The sequence below is a fragment of the Phocoena phocoena genome, chromosome 2 (assembly GCF_963924675.1).
Source record: "Phocoena phocoena chromosome 2, mPhoPho1.1, whole genome shotgun sequence".
Classification (NCBI taxonomy): domain Eukaryota; kingdom Metazoa; phylum Chordata; class Mammalia; order Artiodactyla; family Phocoenidae; genus Phocoena; species Phocoena phocoena.
Window position 1 is genome coordinate 2587303 of NC_089220.1, and position 13362 is coordinate 2600664.

Below are 13362 nucleotides of genomic sequence, written 5' to 3' on the forward strand. Positions count from 1 at the left end.
GAGTCGTGTGGACAAGCAAACGGAGTGCAGTTGCGTGTGTGCCCATCACAGCACTGCAGCTCCCGAGGTGAAGCGTGTGTGCCCATCACAGCACTGCAGCTCCCGAGGTGAAGCGTGTGTGCCCATCACAGCACTGCAGCTCCCGAGGTGGAGCGTGTGTGCCCATCACAGCACTGCAGCTCCCGAGGTGAAGCGTGTGTGCCCATCACAGCACTGCAGCTCCCGAGGTGAAGCGTGTGTGCCCATCACAGCACTGCAGCTCCCGAGGTGAAGCGTGTGTGCCCATCACAGCACTGCAGCTCCCGAGGTGAAGCGTGTGTGCCCATCACAGCACTGCAGCTCCCGAGGTGAAGCGTGTGTGCCCATCACAGCACTGCAGCTCCCGAGGTGAAGCGTGTGTGCCCATCACAGCACTGCAGCTCCCGAGGGTGGAAGCAGGGAGGCGGGCGCATGGCTGGGGCACAGGCACCCTTCCCTTCCAGCAGGAGCCAACCGAAAACCTCTAGAGCTAGAAGGATAGAGACACAGCTCCCTACGAAGTTACTCAGGGAGATGACGCCAAAAGCAAGGAGTTCTCCAGACGGGGGATGACGGGCGGGCAGACGCGTTTCCTGTAGCACACCTGTAGAACCAGCTGACGTGTAACCTGTATAGTTACGTGTGTGACTCTGATTAAAATAAGAACCAACCAACCAAGATGCCTGAGCCCCATCCCGCTGAGCTGATCTCCAGGGGAGGGACCCAGGCCTGGACATTCTCAGCAAGTACCTCAGCCGGTCCCCAGGTGGATGTGATTCTTCACTTTACTGGTCAGGAGATGAAGGGCCAGTGAGTTTGGACAACGTGCCCAAGGTCATTTGGTCTCATATGGAAAAAAGTAACTTTTAGTTCAGGTTCTTTTTTTTCCAGTACGCAGGCCTCTCACTGTTGTTGCGGCCTCTCCCGTTGCGGAGCACAGGCTCTGGACGCGCAGGCTCAGCGGTCATGGCTCACGGGCCCAGCCGCTCTGCGGCATGTGGGATCTTCCCGGACCGGGGCACGAACCTGTGTCCCCTGCATCAGCAGGCAGACTCTCAACCACGGCGTCGCCAGGGAAGCCCAGTTCAGGTTCTTTTGACTTCAAAGAGCAGACTCTGACACTGAAGGTCCTGGCTGGCAGAGCCCCAGGGGCCGCTGTGTCCCCGAGCACTGTCCCCTGCTGCTGAGGGGGAAATGCCTCCACACCTTCCCGCCATGTCAGCGAGACCTGACGCATCAGCGACAGAGCTGGCAGGCCAACGGGGGCAGCCGGTCTCGTCACCGAGAGAAGGCCTGGACCCCAACACACACTGGCTTCCTGTGCCCCAAACATTCGGCGTCAGGGTCCCCACTCACCTGCCACCCCAGCACTGCATCTCACAGATGTGCACTCTGGATTCAGGGAGCCAGGCCGAAGAGTTTCACGGCTCACTGCAGGCCTTCCTCGCCTACAGCCTGTCGCGCCCCAGCCGTCGGGGACACCCACTGCCCCTGGGGTCAACGGCAAACTCTCCAGGCCAAGGGCCAACTCCCCCAGAACCTGAGCCCGAGGACCTCTTGAGTCTCCTGTCACACGATGCCCTTCCTGCATCCTACCCTCCCAGAGGGTCTTGCTGGGTACGACTAGGATTTAGAGCCGAGAGGCACAAGAAACTGATGTCTCACCAGGCTGAGGGTGGTCCCCAAGAATAGACCCCAACAACGAACTGTCCTGCCCAAAGCACCACGGAGCAGCCCTTTTCCCTACTCAGAAACACTGGGCCAAATGAATTACTTGCTGGTCACTGGAAGTGCCCACTGGGTCTGCCAGGCCCAGTTCAAGGACTACATCGTCCACAGGAGCCAGAGCTGGCAACCCTTGGTGACCTGGGTCTCCTTCCTGGCTGCTACCCTGACCTACTGCCCCCTCTGCCTTTGGTCACCGAGCTTTCATCTCCCTCCAGGGGCGGCCTCCCTCACCCCTGCTCCCCTGCAGTGCCCAGCACAGTCCCGCGCACTCTCGCATTCTTTTACACTTTTTTACTGTCTGATACATTTTAAACAGCTCTGCAGGGGTGTGACTCACATAAAATAAAACGCACACATTTAAAGCGTACGATTTGTGGGAACTCCCTGGCGGTCCAGTGGTTAGGACTCCGCATTTTCACTGCTGGGACCTGGGTCCAATCCCTGGTTGGGGAACTAAGATCCTATAAACCGCGTGGCACAACCAAAAAGGAAAAAGGGGTACAATTTGATCCCTGTTGCCATATGCCTACACTGCTGACACCACCCCGCACCCCTCCTTCATAACCCCTTCCAATCCTGCTGCCCTCACAGGTCCCCAAGCAACCACTGCTCTCTGGAACTACAGATGAGTCAGCATTCTCTAAATCTCATGTAAATTAATCATTATAATATGTATTATTTTTCCACCTGACTTCTTCACTCAACATAATAATTTCATCAAGTTCGGGTTATTTTCAGCCATATTTCCTCAAGTATTTTCCCTCTCTTCTCCTTTGGAACTCTGACTGTATTTATATTAGGCCACGTGAAGTTGTCCTGTGCTCACTCATGCCCTGCATTTTTTTCCCAGTCTCTTTTCTCTCTGTTTCAGTTTGGAAGCTTTTAATCACTGTGTCTTCGAGCTCACCAATCTTTTCTCCTGTGATGTCTACACTGCCGCTGATCTCATCCAGGGGATTTGCATCTCAGGGATTACAATTTTTATCCCTGAAAGCTCGATCTGGGTCTTTTTTACGGCTCCCATCCCTGAAAGCTCGATCTGGGTCTTTTTTACGGCTCCCATCCCTGAAAGCTCGATCTGGGTCTTTTTTATGGCTCCCATCCCTGAAAGCTCGATCTGGGTCTTTTTTATGGCTCCCATTTTTCTACCTAACGTGTGCAATCTTGCCCCAGCTTCTAGAACATAAAGGATAAAGCCGTAACAACTGTTGTAATGCCCTGCCTATGCATTTTATTTGTTTATTTTTCGGCTGCTCTGCGTGGCTTGCAGGATCTTAGCTCCCCAACCAGGGATTGAACCTGGGCCCTCGGCAATGAAAGCACCAAGTCTTAACCCCTGGGCCGCCGGGGAAGTCCCCATCCGTAACTATTATGATAACTGTCCTTGTAATAATCTGCTAAACAGACTCTTTACAAGGGCAGCTGCCGCCCCCGCCTCACTCCCCTACACAGCCTCGCTGCCTGCACTGCACACAGCCAAGCTTCCACTGTCACAAACAGCATAAAAACAAAGAGCTTTGGGAACATTTCTGATGCTCATTAGATTATTCAGTTATGAACTTACTCCGTAAGTAACATAAGTTCATGGCAAGATACTCACAAAACAGAAGCGAATTAAAGGAAGAAAGCAATCAGGCGCAACTGCACCACACAGCTACAACCACTGCTGTCATTTTGCTGTATATCTTTATAGATTTTTTCAGTGTACACACAATTTTTAAAAAATATTTATTTACTTAGTTTTGGCTGTGTCGGGTCTTACTTGCGGCACATGGGATCTTCTCTTGTGGTGCGTAGGCCCTTTGTTGCGGCATGCAGGATCCAGAGCACGTGGGCTCTGTAGTTGCAGCACACGGGCTCTCTAGTTGTGGCCCGCAGGCTCCACAGTTGTGGCACACAGGCCCAGTTGCCCCACGGCATGTGGGATCTTAGTTCCCTGACCAGGGATCAAACCCACGTCCCCTGCACTGGAAGGCGGATTCTTAACCATTGGACCACCACAGAAGTCCCGCACATTATTTTTCTTTAAACAAAAACAGAATCATCAGACATACTTGGTAACTGACATTTTTATTCTCCATGGGAAGAAAACCTCCTCTGGGAAGCACAGTGCAGGGGATGCCGCTGCCCATGCTGCACGCATCCTGCAGAACTCAACTTGGGCCTCAGCATGAACCCCTGGCAACATCCTCAGGAGCAGGGACCTCCTAGACACTAAGCATGTAACTAGCAACGCTGCTCTCTTTCTCTTATTAAAAAACCGGTACTGTCAGATGCAACTGTGTCTCATGTTTGGCACGCGGAGCTCTGAGCTCCCTGTCCCAGGATGCCGTGTCGTGTCTCCGTGTGGTATCGCTCACTGGGATGTGAGGAGGGATTTAACCCATGGTGCCCCAAATGCAGTGAGAGGAATCTGGTTTAATTACCCCCAAGGTCTTGTACTTTTATGTCAGGAGGGAACACGAGTCTTCAGAACACCCCAAAATCCTTAGAAGCAGGGGGCTGGTTGGACCTGCAGAGCTGGGCTTTGGGGTGTGGGTGCCCTGCTCCTTCTGCCATCCCCATCCCCGGTGTCTGTGACCTACGCCAGCCGCGGAGGAAGTATGAGCAGCATCCAGGGTCGCCCAGAGCCGCCCTGGACGGGAGCAGAGAGTGAGAGCCACTCTCCCCGCGCCCTGTGCGCTCCCGGTGCCCCGAGACAAGTCAATGGAAGGCCCAGCAGGGGTGGGGGCCTTCTCTAGCCCTAACGCCTCTCCAACGCAAGCCTTCCTGACGCTAGCTGTGAACTTCTCTAAAGATCTGGATGTGTAAAGCAGCATCAAGTTCTGTGCCCACTGGCAGCATCTGCGAGCACGGCATTCTCATGGGATTACCTGTTACCACGTTTGCATATTTATTTTGGGTTTTTTCTGTTCATATAGCTAAAAATACCCAAAGCAGCTGAGTTTAAAGTAAGTTTTTAAGTGTTCGTTTGGCCACTGACCAGTCATATTAGTCTTAGTTTTCTTAGTTTCTCTCTTTTCCAGGAAAAGCTATAATCCAGGCAGAGTAAATGACCACGGAGACCAGATGGGCCAGTCCACACAGGAAGAGTCAGCTGGAGGCTCCCATAGGGGAGGCCAGGACACTGGGCGGGCTAGGGAAGAGCAGGGGCTGCTCTGGAGGCGGAGGGGGCAAAGGGAGGGCAGAGGGGGTCCTCTGAAGGAAGAGGTGGGACCAGTGCGGGTGGGGCTAGCTGGACGAGCCTCTTCCCCTCGGGCATACAGTGCCCCCAGTGCAGCGAAATCACAGCATCAACTGTGCTCGCTTTACACACACCTCTACTATGGACAGAAAATTCTCCCACTGAAGCAGCAAACTCCAAAGAAAAGATGCTAAACATAACTATAAATATTTTCTCCAAATCCTTCCAAATGTTGGCAAGTCTGAAAACTGAGTCATTCGTTTTGAGTACTTTGTTAAAACTTCACCCCAAAACTCCTACAGGAGGGATGTTTTACCAGAGAAGAGAAAGGGACAAGAAAGTGAGAAACCGCTGCTCATTTCAGAAGATCCCTGTGGCTTCACTTCGCTGTGCCCTTTAGCATCTGTTACCGCTTCTGTTTGCTTCAGCTGCATACACCCTACCTGTAGACCAGGATGTGCACGCCCAAGAAGAAATGAAACAAACTAGAAAGAGGTCGAGGACTTCCCTGGCGGCGCAGTGGTGAAGAATCCACCTGCCAACGCAGCAGACACGGGTTCGAGCCCTGGTCCGGGAAGATCCCACATGCCGCGGAGCAACTAAGCCCGTGCGCCACAACTACTGAAGCCCGCGCTCCGCAACAAGAGAAGCCACCGCAATGAGAAACCGGCGCACTGCAACGAAGAGTAGTAGCCCCCCCCACTCGCCGCAACTAGAGAAAGCCCGTGCATAGCAACGAAGACCGGAAGCAGCCAAAAACAATTAATAAATTAAAAAAAAAAAGAGGTCGATTATGATCAAAACATGGAAATCCCATTTACATTCTGATACTTGAATTCAACCAAACTGTGCTGATTTTCTAAATCTTTTTTTTTTAAATAAATTTATTTACTTTTGGCTGCATCGGGTCTTCGTTGCTTCACGTGGGCTTTCTCTAGTTGCGGCGAGCAGGGGCTACTCTTTGTTGTGGTGCGTGGGCTTCCCATTGCGGTGGCTTCCCCTGTTGCAGAGCACGGGCTCTAGGCGCGCAGGCTTCAGTAGTTGTGGCACACGGGCTCAGCAGCTGTGGCTGGCGGGTTCTAGAGCACAGGCTCAGTAGTTGTGGCACACGGGCTTAGTTGCTCCGTGGCATGTGGGATCTTCCCAGATCAGGGCTCGAACCCCTGTCCCCTGCATTGGCGGGCGGATTCTTAACCACTGCGCCACCAGGGAAGCCCCTTTCTAAATCTTTTAACAAGGCCTCAACCCACCCCACTCCCACCCCGCCACTGGACTAGTCTTCTCAGGACCCTCTGCAACTTTAAGGTTAATTTGAAATTCAGTTTAAAGGTAGGCTTTGTCCTAAAACACTGAGTGTGAGGCCACCGAGCATGTGACACGCTGCCTGGACACAGCGTTCCCTCGCAGCTCCGGCCGACAGCGGCTGGCCCAGGACTTGGTCCTCAGCAGGGCTTGGAAAAGCGCAGCAAAGGGCCTGTGCAAAAGTAAGGCCTGTTTTTTGTCCCCACAGGAACCAACTCTCTATCTACAAATTCCACGGCCAAGTGCATTTCTTCTACAGCGCACTGAAGCTACTGAATAAGAAAATGTGGTCTCATTCAGTGGAACTACTTGAAATAGTTAATGTTTAACAGCCTATTTAGCAATCACTACTTTATTCAAAGCACAGCTTTGAGGCCCTTTCATGTGAATTTGTTCTATTTCGGCCATTATCCTGGTCAAAGCTGTAGATCACCACAGTCAATAGAGCACTGCAAGTAAAGCTTTCTTCCCCCAGTTTTAGCTTTGCTTCCTAGAGGTTATTCTAGAATCTAAACGTTGAAAGGGAAGAGGAATTCGCAGTTTCACGCAGTCCTTGACGTGACACCAAAAGCATAAACAACTAAAGGAAAACGTAGATAAAATGGACTTCATCAAAATAAAAAACTTTTGTGCATCAAAGGACACCATAAAGAAAGTGAAAAGACAATCCAGAGAATGGGAGAAAACATTTGTAAATCATAATTCTTAAAAGGGTCTAGTAACCAGAATATATAAAGAAGTCTTACAGCTCAATAATAAAAAGACAACCCAATTACAAAATGAGCAAAGTATTTGAATATTTTAGTTCCCCAAATAAGATATACAAATGACCAATAAGCACATGAAAAGACGCTCATGAGTCGTTAGGGAAATGCAAATCAAAATCACAAGGACATGGGGATGTAATGTACAGTATGGTGACTAGAGTTAATACTGTATTGCATATTTGAAAGCTGCTAAGAGAGGAGATCGTCAAAGTTCTCATCACAAGAAAAAAAAATTCGTAACTACGTATCATGACAGATGTTTACTAGACGTATGGTGGTGATTATTTTGCAAGATATACAAATACTGAATCATTATGTTGTACATGTGAAACTAATACAATGTCATACGTCAATTATATCTAAATTTTTTAAAACCCTATTGAGGGACTTCCCTGGTGGTCTAATGGTTAAGAATCCTCCTTCCAATGCAGGGGACGTGGGTTCGAGCCCTGGTCAGGGACCTAAGATCCCACATCCCTTGTGGCCAAAAAACCAAAACATAAAACAGAAGCAGTATTGTAACAAATTCAATAAAGACTTCAAAAATGGTCCACATCAAAAAAATCTTAAAAAGACAAACAAACCATAAAAACCAAATGAATTATAACAAAAAGTGCCAAGTCGGATCAGATCAGCTTTCCTTTCTCTACAGGTCTGTTCTAATATAAATCAGAACATTCAGTAACCCACACAATATAAAAATTAATTTTTCCTGTTTCAATAAACTTTTTTACCCTGTTTTTAAAAAGAAGCCCACAATGAGATACTATTTTACAACTATTAAGGTGGCTAGAATTTAAAAACTGGGCAAGAGAAATTTTGCAGTGAGGATGTAGAGAAATTGGAATCCTCATACATTGCTGGTAGAATGTAGAATGGTGCAGCCACTGTGGCAAACAGTCTGGCGGTTCCTTAAGAAGTTAAACATATGATCACCATATGACCCCACAATTCCACTTAAAGTTATACACCCAGCAGAATTGAAAACGCATGTCCACATAGTCTTGTACACGAATGTTCACAGCAGCATTATTCATAGTAGCCAAAAAGTAGGAACAACCCAAATGTCAATCAACTGATGAATGGATAAGCAAACTGTGGTCTATGCATACAATGGAATATTATTCAGTCATAAAAAGGAATAAAGTACTGACACACATTACAACATGGATGAACTTTGAAAACATGAAGCCAAGTGAAAGATGGCAGATGAAAAGGCCACATATTATATGATTCCATTTATATGAAAAAGGAAAATCCAGAATAGGCAAGTGCATAGAAACACAAAGTAGATTAGTGGCTGCCAGGGGCTGAGGAGACAGGGGTTCTGGAAGAAAAGGGAGTGTCTACCAATGGGTAGGGGGCTTCTTTTCGGGGTGGTGAAGAAGTTCTAGAATTGCATAGCAGTGATGGTTGCACAACTTTTCGAATACACTAAAAACCACTGAGCTGTATTGCTGTAAAATGGTGAATTACAACTCTTTAAGAAATAACATAAAGCCGCCAGAGGTTGACAGCGCCATACCACAGGAGCAGGCAACAAGAGGGCGCCTCGTCTGAGGGGGCTTCACATCAGCAATGAAACCAGCTAGAGGTCAGCTTGCCTTCACCCTCGCTGCGCACCAGCAGAGCCCACAGTGCCCGCGACAACGCCTGCCCTGTCGCCTGACCGTGGCTGTCAGCGCACCTCCGTGTGCAGACGAACGCGGAGCGGGCGTCTGCACAGCGCTTTCTAATTCACAGACACGGTTCCACTCGCTCTTCGCAGGACCCTGTGAGGAGGAAGACCCACGTGCCGCCAGCCTCCCCGTGGCCATGAGCGCTGACCAATGACCTCGAAGAACTCGGGACCGGACTCCTGCCCAACTGTAGGGTCTCCCAGCACAGGCCCTGTGTCCCGTGGGCAGGCCTGGTGGTCCTCATGACCAGCCCTGCACCTTGACCTCAGCTGCCCCATCCCTGAGGGTTCATGATGCCCAAAGTGTAGACAGTCATGAGCACAGGCATTCGCCCTAACACCTGATTTCCTTCTCGTCCCCGTTGAGCACTTTTTGTTCAAGGACTAACCACTCCTGCCACACTGCCACCTCTGCATATGGCAACTTCATTTATTTCCCCAACAAAGTCACAAAGTGGGGACTAGCAACAGTTAGAGCAAATAACTCTCACTAAATCACAGCCCCCCATTTATAAATTTTAGCAGAAATATACTTAACATAGCAACCAGGCCCATCAGGTACTTAAGGGTAACTAAATAGTACACTAAAATCACACTCCCGCTTCTGATTCGAGTGGTGGAACAGTCAAAAGAAAAGGAAAAACATTTAGGATACATGGTAAACTGAAATATGGCTGGGGTCGGGGGAGGGGATGGGGCGCACAAGGAGAAGAATTTCTTCAACAAACCAGGAAAGGCACTCACAAAATAATAATACATTATCTCTATGACAAGATTATAAAATGACTTTTACTTTCTTCTCTATACTTTTGGATATTGTTTGATGTTTTCAAAAATAACATTCATTCTGTAAAAAGTTAGAAATGAAACACTTTTACTTTGAGAAAGAAAAAAAGCAGCATTGGCTCAGATAATCGTTAATCTGTTCGGCCCTAAACTTCACAAATACCAAATTCCGGGTGTGGGATGCCAGTGAACGAGCGTGTGTTGACCTGGGGCACACCTTAGTCCCCAGGCTCCCTGACACGCCCCTCCTCCCCCAGTTGCTGGGAGGCCACCCTAGCAGGCACGGTCCGCTCCCCAACACCAGCACCCGAGCAGCTTACCGACGAGCAAGTTGGTATCAGTTAACTTTTGCTTACCTGGACAGGCGGTTCAATCATTATCCAGGCTGGAAGCATCAGACTGGGATTCAGAGGCTGGGTACCCACGCGGAAGTAAACTCCACCCCTGGAATCACAGGCCCAGACGTGCTGATTCCCACATGCCAGGCTCATCAGTTTTACAGCTCCTACAGACAAAGAGAGAAAAAGCACACACGTTAATTCCTCCTGTGAGATGACTCACGTTTCATTTGATCTATGAACTTTGATTTTATCCTTCAAAGAAAGACGCTGCTGCCTCTGCAGGTGAACCCTGCTGCTTGAGGACACTACAGTGCATGGGAGTCGCCAACGCCTCTGGCTGCCCCAGCACCTGCCCCGCGCCACAGAGCAGCCCTTGCACACAACGGGCAAAATCATCAAGATGCCACCCAGACGGTGCCCTGAGCCACCAAGCCCGGCAATTAATATCTCAGCGTGGGCCCCGTCATTAGCTTCATCAGATATGTGACTATTACCAGCAAATTCTGGATTTGGGGCAAGGGAATTCATCTTTTAGGTAATCTTTTTTTATTTGGCTGCGTAGGATCTTAGTGGCAACACGCGGTATCTTCACTGTGGTGCGCGGGCTTCTCTCTAGTTGCAGCGTGTGGGTTTTCTCTTTGGCTGTGGCGTGCAGGCTCCAGGGCACGCGGGCCCTCTCGCTGAGGCGCGAGAGATCAATAGTTGTGGCATGCGGGCTTAGTTGCCCCGCGGCATGTGGGATCTTAGTTCCCCAACCAGGGATCAAACCCGTGTCCCCTGCAGTGGCAGGTGGATTCTTTACCCCTGGACCACCAGGGAAGTCCCTCTTTCAGGTAATCTTGATCCTAATTAGAATTAAAATTAACTAACTAAGCCTCCCAGGATCTTCATTTCTCTTTTTACATTTCTGCTTGTTTATTAAACCAATTTTAAGAGGAAAGGAAATGGGAGGAGTCTTCAAAGAGAAACTTGATTAACAGTTTATCTGGCAGAAAGAGCAACAGCCCATAGTTACTGACCTGCGCGACAACGATGCAGCACGGCTCCTGCTGCCCCAGCTCATGTGTGAGGCCATCAGGACGCAGACCCCGGAAAAGATCGTGGAGAAGCCGGGAGGCAAAGGGCAGGCCGCGGCTTGAACCTAGGCCTGCCTGACCCTCCCCGCCAGCCACCTCTGACCTCCAGGGCCCCACATCCCGTGAACACACAGATCTTACACGGTCAGTTCCCTCACTTTTTTTTTTTTTTTTTTTTTTTGCGGTATACGAGCCTCTCACTGTTGTGGCCTCTCCCGTCGTGGAGCACAGGCTCCGGACGCGCAGGCTCAGCGGCCATGGCTCACGGGCCCAGCCGCTCCGCGCCACGTGGGATCCTCCCAGACCGGGGCACGAACCCGTGTCCCCTGCATCGTTAGGCGGACTCTCAATCACTGCGCCACCAGGGAAGCCCAGTTCCCTCGCTTTTGACAGATGAACATGCCTGGGTAACCCACGGCTTATCAAGTTATGGAATGTTTTCATTGCCCCAGAAAGTTCCCTCAAGCCCCTTCCTCAAGAAAGTTCTGCCCCTCTGCCCCAAGGCAGCCGCTCTTCTGATTTCTATCGCCATGTACCTGTTCAGTCTGGTCTAGATGACTGTAAAAACAGGATCACAGGTGTGCACTCCCTGGGCCTGGCTTCTTCCACTCAGCGTGACGCTCTGTTCATGACATTCACCTTTTTACTGCTGAGTATGAGTCCGCCGCATGTAAACGCCACAGTTACTGGCGTATCCTGCGGATGGGCATTTGGGCCATTTCCACTTTTTGCTATTAGGAGTAAAGCTGCTATCATCATTCCTGCAGAAGACATTTTTTTGTGAACATGTGCTGTTTTTCTTGAATAACACCTAAGAGTGGAGCTCCGGGCTACAGGGTAGATATCTGTTTAACGTGGAAAGAGACCACCAGCCTTCCCATTTTACACGCCCACCAGCGGTGTGTGCTGGTGGCTCACACCCTCACCAGCGTCCACTTCTGGCACCTCTGTCAGCCATTCTAGCAGGTGTAAGGTGGCATCATGGTTTTATTTGCATTTCCCTGGTAACTAGTGATGTTGAGAATCTTTTAATGTGCTTATGGGGGGCAACTGTATACCTTCTTTTGTGAAGCATCTGTCAAGTCTTTTACCTGTTTTTTCAAGGTGAACCATTTGTCTTCTGATGACTAAGTTAGAGGATGACTCATTTTGACTGTAAAGCAGGGGGAAAAGGCGGTGCGGCTACATTCACTGGCAGTGCTGCTCTTGGCCACCTCACACAGTTGTCACCGGTATCAGATGACAGCCCATGTGTCTACACCAAAACGTACAGGCACGGATTCTGCTATGGGGAAATCTCGTCACACGTGTTTAGCTTAAAAGTATCAACCCACTACTACTGAAAAAATTCTTAGTATCCCTTTGCACATTTCCTGAAGATGATGATTTCTCTTACACTGAAATTAGCTGTATTTTTTAAATCTTTTATAGAATGTCTTACCAGGGAGTTAAAATAGACATCCTAGAGCTCTAACATTACCCATGAAAAGATTTGTAGCGATCCAAATAAAGGACTTTCAGCAGTAAATTCCAGAAACGGCCGAGAAACAAATTCTAATTTTAAAATGCTAATTAAAAATAATTTTATGTTGGAGTCGTCAACCTGCCCTAACAGGAACTACAGGTGGTAGCTGCTCATGTGAAGAGAGTTACATGGTGACAAAAACACACTGGGTCAGCATCTCAGAATTAGCAGCGAATAACACCACCACCAGTGAAACACGGAGTTCATATTACAAGGCAAGTGTTCTTTTAAAACAAACATAAAAGGTTGCTAGAATATACACTTCAGTGTATAAATCAGCTTATTCTGAATTGAAGAGACAGGTCAAAGAAGAAAACGTTTAATCGAGGGCTTTTCCGTAGTCTCCTACTTCACAGAGGGTCTCCCAGGCTGCCTGGGTGCAGGTGTATGAGGTCAGGGCAGGTGGCAGAGAACACTGGCCTCCCCAGCACTCCCTGGCTCGTCAGTGTCCCTTGGAGTTAAGCGGGGCCCCATCACTGGTTCTGGACAATGGGCTGTGGGCAGAAGGGATCTGTCACTTCTGAACTGAACCATAAAAGAGCTGGCAAGAGGGCCTTGCCTTTCAGCTGTCCCCTGCCGCAGTGACCAGAGGGGCAGAGCCACAGAGCACCGCAGGGGGTCAGTAAGCCACCACCTGGGAACCACTACCACAACCATCGAAAGACTGACAGGTCGAGAGCCAACTTCGTGGGAGCAGAAAGCAACCTTCACTGTGTTACATGGCTGGTATTTGGGACTCATTACTATAACAATATTAGTCTGACTAACACAGACATGCTGCGATTTTCCTGTCTTCCCCCTATTTTGTTCTTCCCTCCCATTAAAAAAAAAAGTTTTAATTACTTTATTCAACAGATGAGACATTTTCCCTTTAGGATTACTTTTTTTTTTTTTTTTTTTGCGGTACACGGGCCTCTCACTGTTGTGAACTCTCCCGTTGCAGAGCACAGGCTCCGG

General features: G+C 49.3%; 1 protein-coding gene across 1 annotated transcript in view; it reads right to left on the reverse strand.

Moving 5' to 3' along the window:
* TECPR2 (tectonin beta-propeller repeat containing 2) overlaps nt 1–13362 on the reverse strand; it is a 76602-nt gene that overhangs the window by 15418 nt on the left and 47822 nt on the right. The window contains exon 16 of the mRNA XM_065871905.1: nt 9820–9968. Within this exon, the coding sequence (XP_065727977.1) occupies nt 9820–9968 (149 nt within the window). The remainder of the gene's footprint in view (nt 1–9819; nt 9969–13362) is intronic.